General features: G+C 42.8%; 1 protein-coding gene across 1 annotated transcript in view; it reads left to right on the top strand.

Annotated features, from left to right (window-relative positions):
* Nucleotides 1-19,903, top strand: part of PLEKHM3 (pleckstrin homology domain containing M3) — a 158,115-nt gene that overhangs the window by 120,814 nt on the left and 17,398 nt on the right. Inside the window, exon 7 of the mRNA XM_084892968.1 lies at nt 10,046-10,203. Coding sequence (XP_084749094.1) covers nt 10,046-10,203 — 158 coding nt within the window. The remainder of the gene's footprint in view (nt 1-10,045; nt 10,204-19,903) is intronic.

Genomic DNA, 19,903 nt, shown 5'->3' with positions numbered 1-19,903 from the left:
GAGACCTCAATCAGATTTACTTCAGGTATATAACCAATGAATTCAACAAAGAAGCAAAATCCTGTTGACCATATCATGAGTATTTTCTGGAACTGTCTCAATTTAAAATGATTTAATCATTTCCCTCCCAGATAATCCATATGTACTATGTCAGACTATGTGGTCTGTTTGGGAGCTCAGCACATTGTGGATCATGTACCTGTACTTTACTCTCTGCAAATGCTTCCACAGAAGTTCCATGAGGCTGTGTGGCCCCTTGAGGCACTTTCTGTAGTACAGAAAAACTATGATGCAGCCCCCATCCCATATATTCTTCTGAATAAGAAACTTACGTTCGCCCTGGCCAGGTGGCTCAGCTGGTTGGGGTGTCATTCCGTATATCAAAAGGTTGTGGAGTTAATTCCTGGTCGGGGCACATATCTAGGCTACAGGTTTGATCCCCAGTCAGGGGTCACACAGGAGGCAATCAATCCAGGTTTCTCTTACATCAATGTTTCTCTCCCTCCCTCCCTCCTTCCCTCGTTCCTTTCCTCCCTCCTTCTCTGAAATCGATAAACATATCCTTGGGTGAGGATTTAAAAAATAAAGAAGAAATTTATGTTCTTGGGTTCATCTTTGCCATTCAACAACTGGAGAAAATTGAAATTCTTTTATCTTGTATTCCCTAAGACTTAGTTTCCAGCAGGAGGCAAAATGTAATTTGATGACCACTCACAAATCTACCCAATTACATCAACTCAAAATTCAATTATCACATAGTTTCCTAGGTCTAAGTAGAAATTGTCACCTTTGGGAAAGGATCAGATAAGAGCTAATTGGTGACATCATAATCCACCCTCAGAGGAGGGCTTACTTAGCCAGAAGCCCAGCAGTGTTAGAGCAGCTTCGAGATGGGTGCAGAGGGGTGGGGAGCAGCTAATTAGAGAAGACAGTTTTCTGTTTATATACAAACATCCCGGCACTGAGCCACGATAAGAGCTCAAAGGTTAATTATGGGAAAATGAGGTTTTAGCAAAACTTTTTGAAATAGGAAAATCCCCTATGCTTTTTATTTTCCAATTTCAAGGACCTATGATTGCGATGAGTACTATTTATAATTGAACGAGAACTCAGAATATCCTCCCTGTGTGTTAGGGTTTTCAAACTTGAGCAGAATCCACAGGCTGTTTTTCCTTAACTCTCCGTGAACTTGCACGATCTACATCCCTAGATTTCCCTGTACCCACCTGTCAATGCGGAGACATGACAAGCAGAGAAAATAGTGAGGGCCTCTGGCCAAGCAAATGCAAACTAAACCATACTAAACATCATTTTACAACGTGTGACCATTTTGATTCTTCCATGTCATCTGCTAGCTTGTTACCAGTGAGTGGCGGGTGGCTTTGTGTTCTGTGAATGGGGTCTTTCGTTTGGACTTGGAGAGGAGGGGCCATTTGTCAAGTGCAGCAGCCTCTTCATCAAAGTCTTCCCAACAGTCGTCCGGATTCTAAACACTGCACAATGGCCGAAGAATGCTCGCCTTGGCATGGAAGGTGAATGGCAAATCAGGGGGAAGGAATTAGCCAGTGCATACAGCAATGCCATGAGAAAGAGCTTTTTTTTTGTTTTTGTTTCTTCCTTGTCCAAGCTACGAGTGCTCTGTCCCTCTCTCCCTGCAGATTTTGAATTCTGTGGTGGTGCCAGGGGAGTGAAGGTAACCGACATAAAGGAATCATTGGTGCCCATTTCCCAATCCCACAGATCTCCATTGGCTGCAGACCTTGAACATGACACTGCAATTTCCTGGTGCCACACATGAGTAATAAGCAGCTGTTTCTGAAACTGTGGTTTGGAGAAGGCAGCACTAGGTTATTTTTTAACTTAATTGTAATTTTTGATTGGTCTGCAAGAAAGTAAATCAAATAAAGTCTGTTGTCTTAGTCTGCAAGAAACCCATAGGCCTCAAATTCCAATGCTGACCATCTTGACCAGAATAGAAGAGGGGGAGGGAGAGAATGCATGTGTGTAGCCCTGAGCTGGAAGTTCAACCAGGCAGCTTCCATGGGAAGCATACTTGGTGAGTCTGTCAGCTAGCCGGAGCATGCAAAGTAATAGTTGATGGTTCCTGGAGAAGTAGCTGAAATGATAGAGAACGAACAGAATTTGGAGAGAGACCACAAAAATGAAAAATAGCAAAATCAGGAAGAAGAAGAAGGTATCAGTGTGATGCTGCAGTTTGTCCTTATCCTACTCGCAATAAGAGGACACATCATTCTGAGTTACATATGGAAGTGTGTGTTCTTTGAATACCCGGTCAGGAAAATACCTCTGACATACTCATTTATGCCTGCTCTCCAAGTAAATAAAATCAGACCGGTCCCTTCTTTAGTACAAGAAATGAAGCTGAATGGAAAACAGAAACAAACTCTTTTGCCCTGTTTCAGACATCTGCCTTTTCTCAAGAAGATAGGGCAGCTATGGATATGGAGAAGGTGAAGGAGGTTGAGTGCAGGGGGTTAAGGAGATGGAGGAAGTGGAGGAAGCTTTCTGCTAACTACTTTGTCATGATTTTGCTCATATAGGCAGGCACTTTGGGGAAAAATAATAGAGGGATAACTAAACCGCATCCAGAGGCCTATTTTGCAATCACTTGTGACATATCCAAATGACCACCTGGTTAATGGTCTTATGACTTTTTTAAAAATCATTTTCATTATTTTTAAATTACGATTGACATGCATTATTATATTAGTTTCAGGTATACATCTCAATGATTAGACATTACATAACTAATTAAGCAATCATACTGATAAACCTCATACCTATCTAACATGATACATATTAGAATATTACTGACTATCAGAGGCCCAATGCCCCAAATTCCTGCAAGAGTAGGCCTTCACAGCCCTGGCTGCCTCAGCCCTCATGGCCCCAGCTGCCTCATGGCCCTCGGCCCCACCTGCTGCCCACTGGTCATTCCAAAAGGTCGTTCCGGAAGGTTGTTCTGCAATCCGGTCTAATTAGCATATTAGCTCTTTATTATATAGGATATTCCCTATGCTGTACTGTACATCCCCATGACTATTCTGTAATAACTAATTTGTACTTCTTAATCCCTTCACTTTTTACTCCCCCCGCCCCAAACCTCCTCCCATCCGGCAACCATCAAAATGTTCTCTGTATCTGTGAGTCTGTTTCTGTTCTGCTTATTCATTTATTTTATTTTTATTTTATTACAAAAATTCATGCACAGCAGGGGAGGGGGGGTTCCCCTCAGCCCAGCCTGCACCTGCTCACAATCTGGGATCCCTCAGGAGATGTCAGGTCTAAACTGGCAGTCAGACATCCCTCTCACAATCTGGGACCTCCGGCTCCTAACTGCTCACCTGCCTGCCTGCCTGCCTGATTTCCCCTAACCATTCACCTGCCTGCCTGATAGCCCCTAACCATTCACCTGCCTGCCTAATCACCCCTAACCACTCTGCCTGCCTGCCTGCCTGCCTGATCACCTCTAACCATTTGCGTGCCTGCCTGATCACCCCTAACTGCCATCCTGCCTGCCTGACAGCCCCTAACTTCCTCTGCCTTGGCCCCACCACAGCAGCTTTGTCTGGAATGATGTCCAAAAGGTTGTTCAGTTGTCTGGTCTAATTAGCATGCAATGCTTTTATTATTATAGATTATTGTATTAGTCCTCACTGGAGAATATATATGTTTTTATTTATTTAGAGAGAGAAAGAGACAGAGAAAAGGGGGGAGAATGAAACATCGATGTGAGTAACATCAACTGCATGTGCTCTGACTAGAGATTGAACTTTCAGCCTTTAAGTGTATGGGACAATGCTCCAGCCAACTGAGCTACACCAGCCAGGGCTAGTTTGTTTTTTAGATTTAATTGTTGATAGATATGTATTAATTGCCCTTTTTTTGTTCATATTTTTTTTTAATCTTTTATTTGTTCTACTTCTTAAAGAAGACCCTTTAACATTTCATGTAATACTGGTTTGGTGGTGGTGAACTCCTTTAGCTTTTTCTTGTCTTGGGAACTCTTTATTGATCCTTCTATTCTAAATGATAGCTTCACTGGGTAGAGTAATCTTAGTGTAGGTCCTTGCTTTTCATCATAAATATTTCTTGCCAATCTCTTCTAGCCTGAAAAGTTTCTGTTCAGAAATCAACTGACAATCTTATGGAGCTCCCTTATAGGTAACTAAATGCGTTTCTCTTGCTGCTTTTAAGATTCTCTCTTTGTGGTTAATCTTTTGCATTTTAATTATGATGTGTCCTAGTGTAGGCCTCTTTGGGTTTATCTTGTTTGGGAATCTCTGTGCATCTTGAACTTGTATGTCTATTTCCTTTACCAAGTCAGGAAAGTTTTCTGTCATTAATTTTTCAAATAGGTCTTCAATTTCTTGTGCTCTTTCTTCTCCTCCTGGATCCACATGATATAAATGTTGGTGTGCTTGAAGTTGCCCCAGAGGCTCTTTACACTATTCTCAATTTTTTTGGAATCTGTTTTCTTTTTGCTCTAGGACTGTTCCCCATGCTGGGCCTCACTGAGGACTATTGTCACTCTAGGGATGCACTCCAGTTTAGGGATGACCTACAGAGTTCTCAAATCTGACTTTCCTCAGGCTGCATACTTGTTCGCTTGTTGGCCATTTGACCTTGCCCAACCCATAGTCATTTTCCAGGTCCATTGACATTCTAATAGTTCTTTTCTACTTTTCATTCTCATTTAGAAACTAAGGATAGGAACTCCTTGGGCTTTGGTCTTCTTTAAGGCTGCCATCTTCCTGGAGTTTGTGGAATATGGCCTTAACCCTAAGCTCCCACCAAGATGGTTAGGGAAATGAGATTAGAAGTTGTAAGACTTGAGGGCAGGAGCAGATGATGGGAGGCAGGTCACTTGATTTTGTTTTTAAACAATTATCCAAAGTAAAGATATGTCTGATTTTTTAAAATTTGTATCAATATATTTATTTTTTAAAAGAACCCTTGGAGATGTCACATTTGGAACCTACTACTTGGTTGCGATGAAACCTCTAGACAAGAAACCAGAATAGTTGAATCCTGTTCCCAGTGCTGCTAGTAGTTGTAGTCAAAGATAAGATTTAAACCTTCTAAATATATCTTTATCCCTGGACAATTATAAGTATAAACTTTTCCTTTCTGAAATATTAAAGATATGTTTGTAAATTCTAAAACATAGACTATTACCTCACTTTCTGGAAGGAAATCTTTCAGCAGCTTTAGCCCTTTGGAACATGGCCATGAACTTAAGCTGACAAATAGGAAGAGCAATTAATCAAATGAAAAGAAGCCAAAGGAGTCCCTGAATAGCTGAGCTTCCACCAGGGTCTTGCACTCTTTATGCTCCTCCCTAAATCACCCCGCAGAATGATTGAAAATATTTGTGACACAAAAACAGCCAGCCCTAAGATATAACCACTGCAGCCAAGGAAAAAGAGGAGAAAGCATCCTTGGTCAATCAACAAAAACTTAGATGCCTGGCAGAAATGGGATATTTAAGACAAGTATGAGACTCAGTCTTGCCTCCAAGCAATTTACATACTCTTAGGTTACTCCATATAAAATTTACATTTTTTAAAAAAAGTAAAATTACCATTTTTTAGTTAGGATCACCATTTTGAGATATTCAGTCAACAGTTGGATAAGCAAAACAATCACATGTTAAGCATTAGTAAAGAGTACTAAACAGCATCAAGTTTTATATTAAATTACATGGTGTGCATGATGTAAAAGTAATCTATATGAAGCACAAGAGATCCAAACAGTGAAGTTGCCAAAGATGGCTTTCCAGATCAAGCCAGAACAGATCAGAGCCATGAAGCCTAGGTGAAGTCAAAAAAGTGTTTGAGAAGAGAAGCGGAACTTCAGACAGAGGAAATGACACGGGTGAAGGCACAAGAACAAGAGTAAGCACACTCTCCATGAGGAAACATCTGCTCACAACAGAAGTTACATCATAAGAAATGGAAAATGAATTTGGATAGGTAATGTGGAATCAACTTATGGACTTACCAAAATGTAAGCTCCAGTTTGGCCCAGTTCGCTCTTGTATGGAGAAGCTCGGACATGGTAATTCAATATAATTCTCTGAAAGAATGAGTGAAGAGTTTTTAATAATGATAAAATAATAATTCACCAAGGTTTGAGGGAAGAGATGATACATGATGAAAGTGGTATCTAAAACTGATTAGTATATTGGAAGTGCCCGGCTAGCTCAGTCGGTAGAGCATGAGACTCTTAAAACTGATTAGTATACTGTATATATTATGGTCAGATCAAAGGAAAAAGACAGGCATCTGGAAATAAAACTAGAAGATTGACAGGAGAGATAAGAGTGTGGGGCAGGATGGGAAAGGAGATTTACACTAGTGGTATTTAGAAGAGAATCAACTTGAACCTTGAAAATGTTAAGCTAAGTGAAAAAAGCCACATGTTGTATCATTCCATTTATATGAAATGCCCCAAATAGGTGAATCTATAGAGACAGAGATTGGACTGGTGCTTGGTTAGGGCTTGGGGAGTAGTCTAGGGGAAAGGGAGTAATTGCTAATGGATACAAGGTTTTTGGAAGAGTGGAAGAGATGCTCAAAAATTGATAGTATACAACTCTGTGAATAAACTAAACGCCATTTAATTGTAGACTTTAAATAGGTGAATTACATGGTATGTGATTATATCTCACTAAAGCTGTAATTTAAAAAGAGAGGAAATCAATAAAATGTGGTGAATGACAATATATATGTTCCTCATGGAGAAAATGAGCCACTCATTACACCCCATAATTTCCAGTTTGATTCTAACACCATTATTTCTTATATTGTGTGAGGAGCACTGAGGGATGCAAAAGACATGAAACATAAATAAGAGGCATAATATTAGAAAGGAAGGGACCAGTTTATTACTTTCAGAAAACCCAAAAGAATCCCCTAAAAATGCTTTGCATTCCTGAAAATACAGTAAAATTATAGTCATGTATAAGGTATACACAAATGCCAATATATTCTAATATATCAGCAATGGCTAATAAGAAAAAATATTACACAAAATTCAATTTTGAAATAACTTAAGTATAATAAATGTGAGTGGGATGTACAAGGGAAGAAAACAAATTATTAAAACTATAATAAGTGAAAATGTAATAAAATGGAGATCTAGATCAGGTTCTTTGATAGGAAGACTAACTATTATAAAGCTATCAGTCCCCAAATTAATTTTTTAAAGTTTATTAAATAAGTTTGGTGATATATTTCAAAAGCCTGAAAAATTCTCATACCCTTTGCCTCAAGGAGATCATCTAAAATGGGAAAAGCTTGTCCTAACCAGTTTGGCTCAGAGGATAGAGCGACGGCCTACAGACTGAAGGGTCCCAGGTTGGATTCCGGTCAAGGGCATGTGCCTTGGTTGCGGACACATCTCCAGTATGTGCAGGAGGCAGCTTATCTCTCATCGCTGTTCCTAACTCCCTTTCCTATCCTCTCTGTAAAGAAAATCAATTAAAAAATATTTTTTTAAAAATTGGGGATTTCGCTTTAAATAAATAAATATAAATAAATAAATAAATAAATAAATAAATAGGAAAGCTTTATGCACAAGATGCCCAGTCTGCTCCTCTAGAACCCAGGTGATAACTGTCAGGTCCTCCTCGAGGTCTTCTCTTCTCACCCTCGGTTCCTTAAGCAGCCTTTACTCCCCTGGTGTCCAGAACTGTTCTACATCCTGATGCTTTCCCCTGAGTGGACTGTAGTTTGTGCCTCTCTTTAAATGTGTCATTAATCTTGGTTGTTTAGGGAAGAGTAATGTAAGCAAAACCAAGTGGAACTGAAGAATTGTCACCACAGTTTAGAAATAGCCCTATGACACACCGGAAAGAGTTTGCTGGTGGTTGGGTATATGACTTGGTGGTGGTTATTTCTTAGAAAGTGTATCATGTGTTGGTATTAGGAGTACGCTTTACTGGGGTTTATCGAAGTTAATGGTCCTTGAGAAAACGAAAATAAAAAGAGCTCTATCTATGGCTTTCCAAAGAGGAAATAAGTTAAAGAATAGTGGAAAACGGACTTGCTTGACAGAAAAACAGCCAGCATAATTTCTACCCTCTTGTATTAAGGGGGGGGGGGGGGGGAGAGATCCACTTTTATAAAGCAGTAAACCTGATTTTTCTGTTCACTTTCTGTACCTTGATGCAACACGATATACATTGTTTTTAAAAATGCAAAAAGACACCTGTATACAAAGTGGAAGATTTGCTTTTCCCATTTCTTCCCTTCCCTAAAGTTAATACTGTTATTTTGAAACATCATGTGACCTTTAAAACCACTTCAGCCTTAGACAGTTTGGCTCAGTGGAGAGAACATAGGCCTGCGGACTGAAGTGTCCCGGTTCGATTTTAGTCAAGGGCACATGCCCAAGTTGTGGGTTCCATCCCCAGTAGGGGGTGTGCAGGAGGCAGCATATCAATGATTCTCTCTCATCATTGATGCTTCTATCTTTCCCTCTCCCTTCCTCTCTGAAATCAATATATATAGCCACTTAAGTTTTTATCTCCAATATTATGCATAGCTTCATTTTTAGCAAAATACATTGTTACGTACCTTACAGTCTTTCATTTCTGTAATGTTAGTTAATTTATTCACCTTGGCATTGTAATTTCCATTTAGGTATGATTTGTATGGCCCTTGGATGTTATTTTTATGTAAAATTGTCACTTAAATTATAAATTCATTTGAAAGCATATAGCTATTTCCGAATATTGTTAACTACTTTCAAATTAAATTTTCTTTTTTTCTTCTTATTAAAATCAGCATATATATATATGTGTGTGTGTGTGTGTGTGTGTGTGTGTGTGTGTATTTGCACTAATAGAGAGAAACAAAGGCAGGTTTTATGCTGTTGGTACACGAACTGCTGAACACTTTGAAGCCCATTATTTTAGGGAAGCAAGGAGAGATTAGACAAACCATTGGTTCCAAAGCCAGATTGCTTGCAGTGTGGTACTGTGGGAGGAGGCAGATGCAAGACACGGGCTTGGGGGGACAGCTATGGACAGGAGGCATGTGCCCGGGGGGAGCAAGCTGCTGTGGCAGGCAGGATCATCACTGTGCTAGAGTTCAGGCCTAGCTCTGCTAGATCTAATGATTTTTCTAAAGAAACCCCAAATACTCATTTTTATGTGAAATGTCCCAGTTATTTTTATTTATTTTTTAAATAGATCTTTATTTATTTCAGAGAGAAAGGGAGAGGGAGAGAGAGATAGAAACACCAATAATGAAAGATAATTATTGATTGGCTGCCTCCTGCACGTCCCACACTAGGGATCAAGCCTGCAACCAGGGCATGTGCCCAGACCAGGAATCTTAGAAAGTGACCTCCTAGTTCATAGGTCGACACTCAACCACTAAGCCACACCAGCCAGGCTCCCAATTATTAAAATGGCTCATTCTTTAAAACACTAAGAGATTAAAAAAAACAAAACAAAACTCTTCAGGCTGAATACGACCCTCTGCCTGCCAAATTTGCAGCCTCTTTATATTAATATACTTGTCAGCAAAAGAAACCATTTTTCCACATTTGTTCTATGTTCTTAGGGGAAATAGTGAAAAAAACTTTCCTATTAATTCACCAGAGAAAGGGAATTGTTGAATAGACAACAGAAAGCATGAGGGTCTACATTCATACTCACCCTGATGTTTTCAGTCTGTTTCGGGAACCCCGCCGCATTCCTCTCACACCACACCATAACTGCGAGCCGGCCCAGGCAAGGGGGCTCCCCGTTTGTTGGTCTTCAGTCCCTTACACCCCACTACAAAGGAAGAAGAATACAAAAGAAGTTTCAACATCTTCATTTTCCAGCCTCCAGCGGTTTAAACCAGAGGGTTCTTTTGCAGCGAAAATACTATGTCTTTTCTTTCTCAGAGTTGCTGAGAAATTATAATTAGAGGTTTTCCTGTTGTGTAAAGGAAAGGAATTCCAGTTCTCCTCATCTGCAAGATTTCTGTGCTCAATGGCTTTCCCTGTTCCATTTCTCTTTCTGCAGGTAATAGAGGGAAAGCTGGCTCCATTCCTGGGCAAGGTCATTAAATTTGCCAGCGCTCACGTGTACAGCTGCAGTCTTTGCAGCCAGAAGGGGTTCATCTGTGAAATCTGCAACAATGGAGAGATCCTCTACCCTTTTGAGGATATTTCGACAAGCAGGTACAGAATTTCGTCTCAAACCGTACACCTGAATGTGTCACATGCAGTCTTATTTGGCCAGATCAGGCCAACTTTTAGTCAAGTACTGTATCTCTTGTCTTATCCCGGATCATATTTCCCTTACTCTTAGAGAACATTGTTTACCCTTTGGTTTTCTATAGTTATTTGTGACTCACCTCACTACCTTTATCCAGAACGAGATAACGGAGTTGCACGTAAACATCGCCTGGCTCTGCCTTATTAGGTAACAAAGAGTGTTCGGATTCAATTTTAGAACAAAGACTGAGGAGGGAGAATCCTCACAACCATTTCGGGGCCAAGTGAGAGATGATGGGGAAGAGTCTCGGAGGAAGGCCAAAACTGGACGGATTACTAGGAATCAAGCTAGAGGACACTGGTGAACAGCTGTCTGGCTCGCACATGCTTTTATGCACAGATGCACTGCATGACAGTGTTGAAAGTTTTAGGACCGAAAGAGAGAAAAGTGGGAGTTTATGTGGGATTATTTTTCTAACCAAAGTAATATTTGGGCATCATCACATCTATTGATTGACAGATGATTTTTCCCCTCCCACTAACTTGAGAGCAGGATTTTACCATTGCTTTTCTTGAGTAACAAAATGATACATACCACTTTTCCTTTTATCTGAAAAGCGTGATAGAAATATACATTTGTGTGTGTGTGTATGTGTACAATGGCTTTTTTGGGCATGAATGTCCTGGTCCATTTCCACTTACATTGTGGTTCAGAACAGAAGGTGAGGATGGAGCCAGGGAGAGTTGAAGCATGTAGGGCAGAGTTAAGATATTACGGTTGACTCAGCCCTTCTGGCTTCTTCTTAAACCCAATGACTCTTTGTAAACATCCAAGAACTTGGGTTGTTCCCACACATAGAAAGACAAACATATAAACACACAGACAAAAAACATACTCTCCAGCCTCCAGTTTCCTGAGTGACTAGGTACTTAGCTCATAACCTTGAGATAATATGCTAATTAAAAAGGTGCACCACACAAAAACTTAGGCAGAAATGTTCATAACAGCAGTATTCATAATAGCCAAAAAGTGGAAACAACATAAATGTCCATCAGCTGATGAGGGGATAAACAAAATGTGGTATGTCCATGTAATGAACATTATTCAGCCTAAAAAGGAATGAGGTCCTGATACATGCTGCCATATGGATGCATCTTATGCTAAGTGAAATACCATATGTTGTATGTTCTAATTATATGAAATGCTCCAAAAAAGCAAATCCAGATACAAAATAGGTTAGTGGTTGCCTAGGGTTTGGGGGAAGGAAAATAGGGACTACTAGTGGATATGGGTGTTTTTGGGAGATGGTAAAAATGTTTTGCAATTAGATTCTGGTTATAGTTACATGGTCTTGTGAATACACTGAAAATCAGTGAATTGTATACTTCCCCCCCCCCCCAAAATCAGGAATTAAAAAGGGTATAGCAATTAAAAGAATTATAAGGAAGTACCATATCAACGACTTCATATCAATAAGCTGTACAACTTAGGTGAAATGGATAAATTTCTAAAAAGACAAATTGCCAAAAGTGACTCAAAAAGAAAGAGAAATACGAACAGACATAAAGCAAGAAAGAAATTGAATTAGTAAATTTAAATCTTCCCATAAAAAAGGCAAATGGTTTTACCAGTGAATTTTGTTGAATATTTAAAGAAAAAATACCAATACCAATCTTTCGTACAAGGATAAAGAGGGGCATTATGTAACGATAAAGGGGTCAGTTACCCAAAAAGACAAAACACATGAGGCAAAAACTGAAAAAACTGCAAGGACACACATATGAAACAAACACACACACACACACACACACACACACACACACCCATTATTTTGGGCATGAATGTCCTGGTCCATTTCCACTGATTTTATTGGGGTGACATTGGCTAATCTATAGTAATAAAAGCATAATATGCTAATTAGACCGGACAGCCAAACAACCTTCCAGACATCCTTCCAGATGACCTTCTGGATGAAGCCGGGGCTGTGAGGGCTGAGGCAAGCTGCTGCGTCTGCGAGGGCCAAGCCCTTTGCACACATTTTGTGCATTGAGCCTCTAGTAAAATTATATAGTTTTCAGGTGTACAGTTCTACAATACATCATTTGCATATATTGTATTGTGTATTCATCACCCCGAGTCAAGTCTCCTTCCATCATCATGAATCTCACCTACAAATAAATGGAAGCATATACTGTGTTCCTGGATAGGAAGAATTAACATCATTAAAATGTCCATACTATCCAAAGCAATCTATAGATTCAATGCAATTATGTCTTCACTATTATAGTTAGAGACTTCAATACCCCTCTTTCAGTACTGACAGAACCAGCAGACATAAAATCAGTAACTATATAGCTAAACTGCAAAGAATTATCAATCAACAGGATCCAATTGAGAACTTTGTCAATTCATGTGGTTCATCCACAACAACAGAACACACATTCTTCCCAAGCTCACATTTACCAAGAGAGATCACATCCGGGGCTTAACACACATCTGAACAAGCTTAAAAGCATCATGCAAAGTATGCTCTCAGACCGCAATGAAATCAAACTGGTAATCAATAATAAAAAGATGCCTGGAAAACCCCAAAATAGTTGGGGAGAAAACAATGTACTTCTAAATAACACAAATTGATAACTATATCCACACACACACACACACACACACACACACACAAAACAAAAAAAAAAAACAACCTCACATGGATATTTATAGCAGCTTTAAATAATCACCCTGCACTGGAAAGAACCAAAATGTTCTTCAGTGGTGGATGGGTAAATAAACGTGGCACAGTTGGTCCTTACACAGCACCGGGGCTGAGGGCCGCACATAAAAATCTCCCGGGAGACCTGCTGTTGGTTTTCACCCTGAGAATCTCTACCTTCAGAGGCTCCCAGGTGCTTCTGCATCACAGCCCGAAGGCAGACCTCCTCTGAAGTAGCTGTGGTCACAGGCAGGGCTGCTGGTTTCTCAAAACCAAAATGACATCATCGCAATGTCTGTGGGCTCCTGGGAGCCTTCCCCAGGACAAAGAATTGGTGCTGCGAGGACCCTCTGGCTCTCCCTTGCTCACATGCACCTCTCTGAGCGTGCACAACCCCCTGAGTCGCCTCCCTGGACTCCCAGGACGATAATGCTTTTCAGGAACCTGTTGAGCTATTTCTTGATGGTCAGTTTCCAGTTAAACACTGGGAGCGGTTTATACAAGTCTATAGGAAAGGATAGAGAGAAGCACTAATAAATGATTTAGTAAAAGAAGTTTCAACCAGAAATAGAACTGCAGGTGTAAAACATGTTCATAAAGATGTGCTAAGTTAATAAATGTGATAAATAAAAATAAATGTGAGTAAGAGGTTTAATTTTTAAATCTATTTGTAACTGAAATCTTTATGGATGAAGTTGGATGGTCTCTGGGATATGCTTCATAATAGCCTGACAGTGGGAGAGAAGGAACAGATACAGATGAAAGATTGATCATTGTTGAAGCTAGGCGATAGGTATACAAAAGTGTTTTATACTCTCCTCTCTACTTCTGAGTATGTCTGAAAATTTCCATAATAAAACATGTTTAAACAGCTGTGTGTAAAAATCTGAGCAATGGCCCTAGCCGGTTTGGTTCAGTGGATAGAGTGTCGGCCTGCAGACTGAAGGGTCCAGGTTCCGTTTGGTCAAGGGCACATAACTCGGTTGCAGGCTGCCCTCCTCCTGCCCCCCCCGCCCCCCCCTGGTGTGGGTCCTGGCCGGGGCAAGTGCAGAAGGCAACCAATGAATGTGTTTCGCTCACATTGATATTTCTGTTTCTCCCTCTCTCTTCCCCTCTCTCTAAAAACCAATGGGAAAATATCCTTGGGTGAGGATTTTTTTAAAATTGCAGAAATGGAGTATGTAGTGAATTTCTTACCACACATATCCTTGCCCAACTTGATACATTCAGCCCCTCTGTGTCCTCAGAATTACACTCAACATCCTTTGAGATTTATCAATAGATATCATTGAATAGCATAATTCGGTTTTTAAAAATTCTACAAGCATTAGAACTACTAGATTCTTTCAGGACTCGATTTATTGAGTGTTTGTGCCTTGTTTGAGCTTGTTCATGCGGTGTTTGAGTGTTGGGCTAGGCTCGTGAACATGGCGTGCTCCTTGCTCATGAATAGTTGGCAGCCTCCGGCCGGAGGGACGCTCGCCAAGCCATGAGGAGGCGGATGGGAGTGTGGGAGAAGCCACAGCAGGGTGTGAACCCGAGGCGCCCACAGGTGGTGTGTCATCAGCGGGAACGCTGTGCACTGCAGATGGAAAGCAAGTCCCACCGTTTCTGAGAGCATCAGAGGGCTCTCTCTCTGACTCGCAAGCACTGATTTAGGTATTTAGAATTCCACTGTCCTTGGTTTTAACATGCCTATTTGATTAAGACCATCTATCAAACATGGGTCAACTCTTCAGACTTTTTTCCTTGTTAAATTAACTGTTATGCAGGAGGAAACATCATAATTGTGTAACTTAAAAATAGAGCCTTAGTGATTGTCAGAACACCATCTCCATCAATAGAAGAGACTGTTCCAGGATTGTAGGGGGCATGGCACCAACACTCACTGGTACTAAAGCTCTCACCTAATTTTATGCCAGCGGCCTGAGGGAAGTTTGACCTTCATTTTAATAAACAAGGAAATGCAGGTTCAGAAAAGGCGATTACCTTGGCCCAAGAGATAAGGCCAAAACTTGAACCTGAACATAATAGAACTTTAAAACCGGGCTTTTTTCATTACACATCACTGTTTCTTCTGGACCTGTGGTCTTCAAACCATTTGTGCAGGCACACCCCCTAAAGAAATTGGGGGTGGGAGTGGGGGGAATGGGGCCGTGGGCCTCTCATTAAAGAAGCTTCCCCAACACTGTTACTTTGAGTTTTCCTTTATTTGGCACCAGGAAGTTTTTACCCGTCCAGCCCTGAGCCCGGCAGGCTGGGTGGGGAAGGAGATCCCGCTCCGCTGGCGGTGGGCGAGGGTGGGCCTGGGAGCCCGGGGCTGCCTTCGTCAGGGCTGCCAGCGCCCCTCCGTTCAGAAGGTAACACTGACAGTTTCCCTGGGGATGTCTGTTCTTCTCAGGTGTAAGTTAAATACACATCTCTCAAATTAAGCAGGAAAACTCTAACAGCCAAATCTCAAGGTTTTAAATGCAATAGGAGGTTCCAGGGCGGCAGGCTGAGCTGAGGCTCGCCCAGCACTCGCCCTCCTAGAGGACGAAGGCCAAGTGCAGCGTTAGGAGAGAGAAGCATTCTGGGAACACAGGGAGGAAGTTCCACATCCTAACAGAAAGGACAACACGCGCCCTCCCTGGTTGAGAATAAGAAACCAGACTCTAACTTCCCATGATTCTGAACCAGGAGGTTAGACTGATACTGCCCTGTGATGGAAAGCAAGAAAGTCACATAAATCCACAAAATAACCCAGAACATAGACTTCTTTAAATCCTCAAGTTGCCTCCCATCCAGCAGCTTCGTTTCTGACACCTCTGCAGATCACCAGTCTTCCCTCGTTACTGAGAACACGCTGCTGCTTCACAGGTCCCTGGGAAGATGCCATTCCTGGGTCTTGAAACGCGCCCAGCTCCCGAGCACATAAAGACTTCCTCTTAAAAACCCCCAGAGCGCGTTCCGACATGGGGCTCCGAGAATGTGCCAGCTCCCGGGGACCAGTGCCATCCTTTCTGTCTGACGCATTCGCTTTGTTGACTTTTTCATGTGACATACAAATCATCCCTCCAGGTTTCCCGACAGGGAAAACACCCAAGACTCTGAGCCCGGTGCCTGTATTTGAATGTGGTCATGCTTACCACGGGATTTGGTGTGTTACATATATGGTAGGCATCCCATTAAAATGTAGTGTTTAAGTTGGTCTGAAGGTTGTGGGTTATTGTTAAGCTGATTAAAATGTAGTGTTTAGTTCAGCTCTCCCAAATATATTATGAGCGCGCATTAAGGACACTGACAGAACTTTTTAAATAAACGTATTAGCTAGCATTTAAAACGCTTGCACTATGTGCAGCAAATCAGAGAAAGACAAATGCTGTGTGATCTCACTTATATGTGAAATCTAAAACAACAACACACATACCAAAGAAACCACCTCAGAGACCGAGAAAAGGCTGGTGGTTACCAGAGGCAGGGGGTGGGCGGGACGAGTGTAAATGGTCAAAAGGTACAAACGTCCAGCTATACGGTAAGTTCTGGCATCTGCAGACTAAAGATAGCAATGTTGTACCAGGTCTGAAAGTTTCTAAGAGAGTAGATTTTAAAAGGTCTCATCATGAGACAAAGAAATGTGTAACTACTGTGTGGTGATAGATGTAAACTAGACTTAATGTGGTGATCATTTCACAATAGGCACCCCTATCAAGTCAGTATGCTGTTTATCAGAAACTAATACAATGTTATATGTCAATTTTATCTCCGTACAACTCGGGGGATGGGGGAGAAATACTTGCAAAGATAGAGGAGCATAGTGTAAGTCAGAGCAACACTACAGCTTTCCCCAGAAGCCGGAGCAACTGAGCTACCGTTAAAGGATTTCTCGGGCACCGGCCTCAGCGCCCAGGTCAGACACACTCTCTGCCCCAGGGAAGGCATCACGGAGGCTTCTCCCAGGGTGGGGGCACCTGCAGCTCAGCGGCCACTCTTCCGGAAGGGCTATGTGGGTTTTTAAAAAATGTGCCTCTATTGCTGAAGGTAATACAGATGTACCCTTTCTCCCCATGGACCCCTTCTCGCCCGTTCCCTCCTCCCATCCCAGGCCTTCCCCACACACTGTCTGTGCTCGTGGGTTATGCCTATACATTCTTAAGCCCTGGGCGTTAGAGAAGCAGACTGAGCATCACCTGCAGTGTTTCTTTGCCACAATACCTGGCCACGCCCGCCCTGCCTCTGAGGGACCCTTCAGAGTCGAGTTCACATCCTCTGACACCACGTCGAACCTGCACACGGTCCACGCACATTCCCTACCCCTCTCTGGTGAGCACAAGCACTGGCCTCGTGGAAAAGTCCACAGCAAGGGAGTCTCCAGCAGGGCTTATCCTCTGAGTTATTTTTGAAGCCTACGTTGTCAGGTGAGCTGACAGAGGAAGGCCTCCAAAGAACTGGCCAACTCCAGAAACTCCGGTCCACCTTCACCAAAGAGCGTGGAGATCCCTCCCAGCACCCCTGACCTTGTGAATCAGTCTTTGTTGTTGTGCGTTTCACTGCGGCCCCTACCCCCTGCCCCCCGGACCCGGGCCTGTTGGGACAGGAACTCTGGTCTCCGCCTGGCACTTCCCGCCCTCCTCTAAGCCTCCTGTACACACGGAGCTTCCGGCAGCTAATTGCCGTCAAACCTTGTAAAGGTTTGCTTCCAAAGAGGAAGAACCTGCTCTCTTGTGAAGCATAGAATGACTTCTGCCCACAGCAGAGGCTGAGACACACCGCTTTCCCGGCTCAGCCCGAGCAGCCCGTTCGGAGCAGTGCCTTCGGGGCCCTCGGTCCCTTTCATTGCATGGCAGTGGCTTTGCCTAGTCGTCTAACATCTCGTTTCTGTGCCCAGGAAATCATCAAACCCCGGATTGGCCAGCGACCTCACAAAGGCTCTTCCATGCTTCTGGGAGCCAGCTGTAGTTTGTGCTTTTGTGAGGGAGAGTTTCGTGTTGAGGCAGGAACCTTCTCGGGGGGGTGGGGCGGTGACACAGAGCCCCGAGGAGGGGGCGCAGGGCCCAGAAGCCGCCTGTCCCTGCGGCTTCCTATTGGCCCGGCCCGCTGCGCGGGGAGCCCCTGTGCAAACAGCCTGAATACCTGGATTATGCCCTCATCAGGACCGGAGTGCACACACATTACATACCCTTTCTCACTAATCAGCCTGACACATTCCTTTGTCGGGAAAGGTTCCAAAGCAAACACTGTCAGGGCATCTAATTAGCAGGTTTGTGGGCAGAGCTTGGCAGCCCTGTCACATCCTGTTCAACAATAGAGAACAACAGCCTTGGCTCGGCCGGGCCTCGGGGAGGGACCGGCTTCCCTTAAGCATACACACGTTTTTAATGATATTTCCTCTCTGCGGCTTTTCTTGGCGGCAGCCACGCGGTGCGCGTTGTAATGAGGTGTGGGATCCGTGGAGCAGCCGGGGGAGTGGGGCCGAGGCGGACGGAGGAAGCAGGAGCCTCCGTCCCTCGCTCCCTCCTCTCTGGTTTGAAGGGGAGCACGTGGAGGAGTGTCTCCAGGACCCTCTGACACTGATGATGGAGACAGGACTCCTGCCTGTGCTCCCGACTCAGAAAGGGACAGCGAGGAGGGCAGCGTGGAGAGCAGCGAGGCATCTGGAGAGGAGGGAAACTGAGGCAGGGAGCGCCCAGAGGCTGGGAGCGGCAGAGCAGGCCAGTGACAGGCCAGGATGGAGTCCGGCTGTGTGTGTTCGTGTCGGTGAAGGTTTTCTTGGGTAAGAACTCCAGCACGAGGCTAGTGGTTCTGGCTTTTCAACTGTGGTCACAGAGGAACTTGGCAAATAGCATTTCACCTCGGCCCGGCGGCTCCTGCATTCACGTGTCAGAACGTCTCGGAATGTCTCACCCAGACAAGACTTTTGTGAAGCCCCCGGGACTGACCTGAGCTTTGGTGCCGTGAGCCCCTGATAAATGTGGCGCGTTTATAAGCGCGGCCCTCGCTGGCGAGGCCACCGCTCTTTTCCGAAGCCATTTGGTCCCTTGAATGGATGGCTGTCCTCTCCACCTAGACACATTTCTTACCAGGCATCTAATTACGTGTCTTGTTAATATTGTGTTCGTCATCTTACCCCTAAGCGTTTTAGACAACCTAATTTTTTTGTTGGAGGGGGAAAATGGTCACCATTGTTTAACTTGTATTTCAACTTTCTAACTATAAAATTAACCGGCGTTCATTATAAAAAATTTGAAAAGTACATAAGAGTATAAAGAAGTTTCTCCAATATATGTATGCATATATATATATATATATATATATATATATATATGCATATATATGTATATATTTTATTTAGTGAACTTGAAATCATATTGAATATATAATTGAATATCCAGCTTTTTTGTCCCATCGTATCAGATCCAGGAGAATACTCACATTTCATTTATAAACTTTTATTTTACTAGAAAAAAATACACTGAATTGGCTCTAAAATCATGAAGGTCCTTTTCATAAGCAGAGGCAGGCTGGCCCACAGGAAGCTCACTGGCCTAGGACAGAAGTCTGCACGTCCCTCCTGACGCTGCCCCTAACTTGCTCTGATGAGCCACCCCCACAGAGTCCACCCCCCAGGATCGTGGCACCGATTTAAGCTCCAAGTGGCAAAAGGAGGAAGAGCTTTACTTCAGTTTTCTTGCTTGGCATTTTGTGTTGGTCTTTTGATAGTTTGTCATAGTGTTTTCAGTAAAGTTGACTGATTTTGCCAAAATTCACCCAGCAGGAGTAAGATCGAAATTGGAATTGTGATTCAGTCCATTTGGAAATAATATAAGCCTCCTGAGGAAACTGACTTTGTGTGTACTGCTCACTGCCCATCTCTTCATCTAGAATACCACATAGTAAATGCTCGATAAACAGCCATGAATAAACGAAGGATTTGCTTTTAGTTCTTCATATCTGTACTTATGTGTTTTCTTTTATTT

Source organism: Pipistrellus hanaki, assembly GCF_964339955.1.
Source record: "Pipistrellus hanaki genome assembly, chromosome: 8".
Classification (NCBI taxonomy): domain Eukaryota; kingdom Metazoa; phylum Chordata; class Mammalia; order Chiroptera; family Vespertilionidae; genus Pipistrellus; species Pipistrellus hanaki.
Note: the sequence above shows the minus strand (reverse complement) of the source record. Positions and strands in the feature narration are given on the sequence as shown.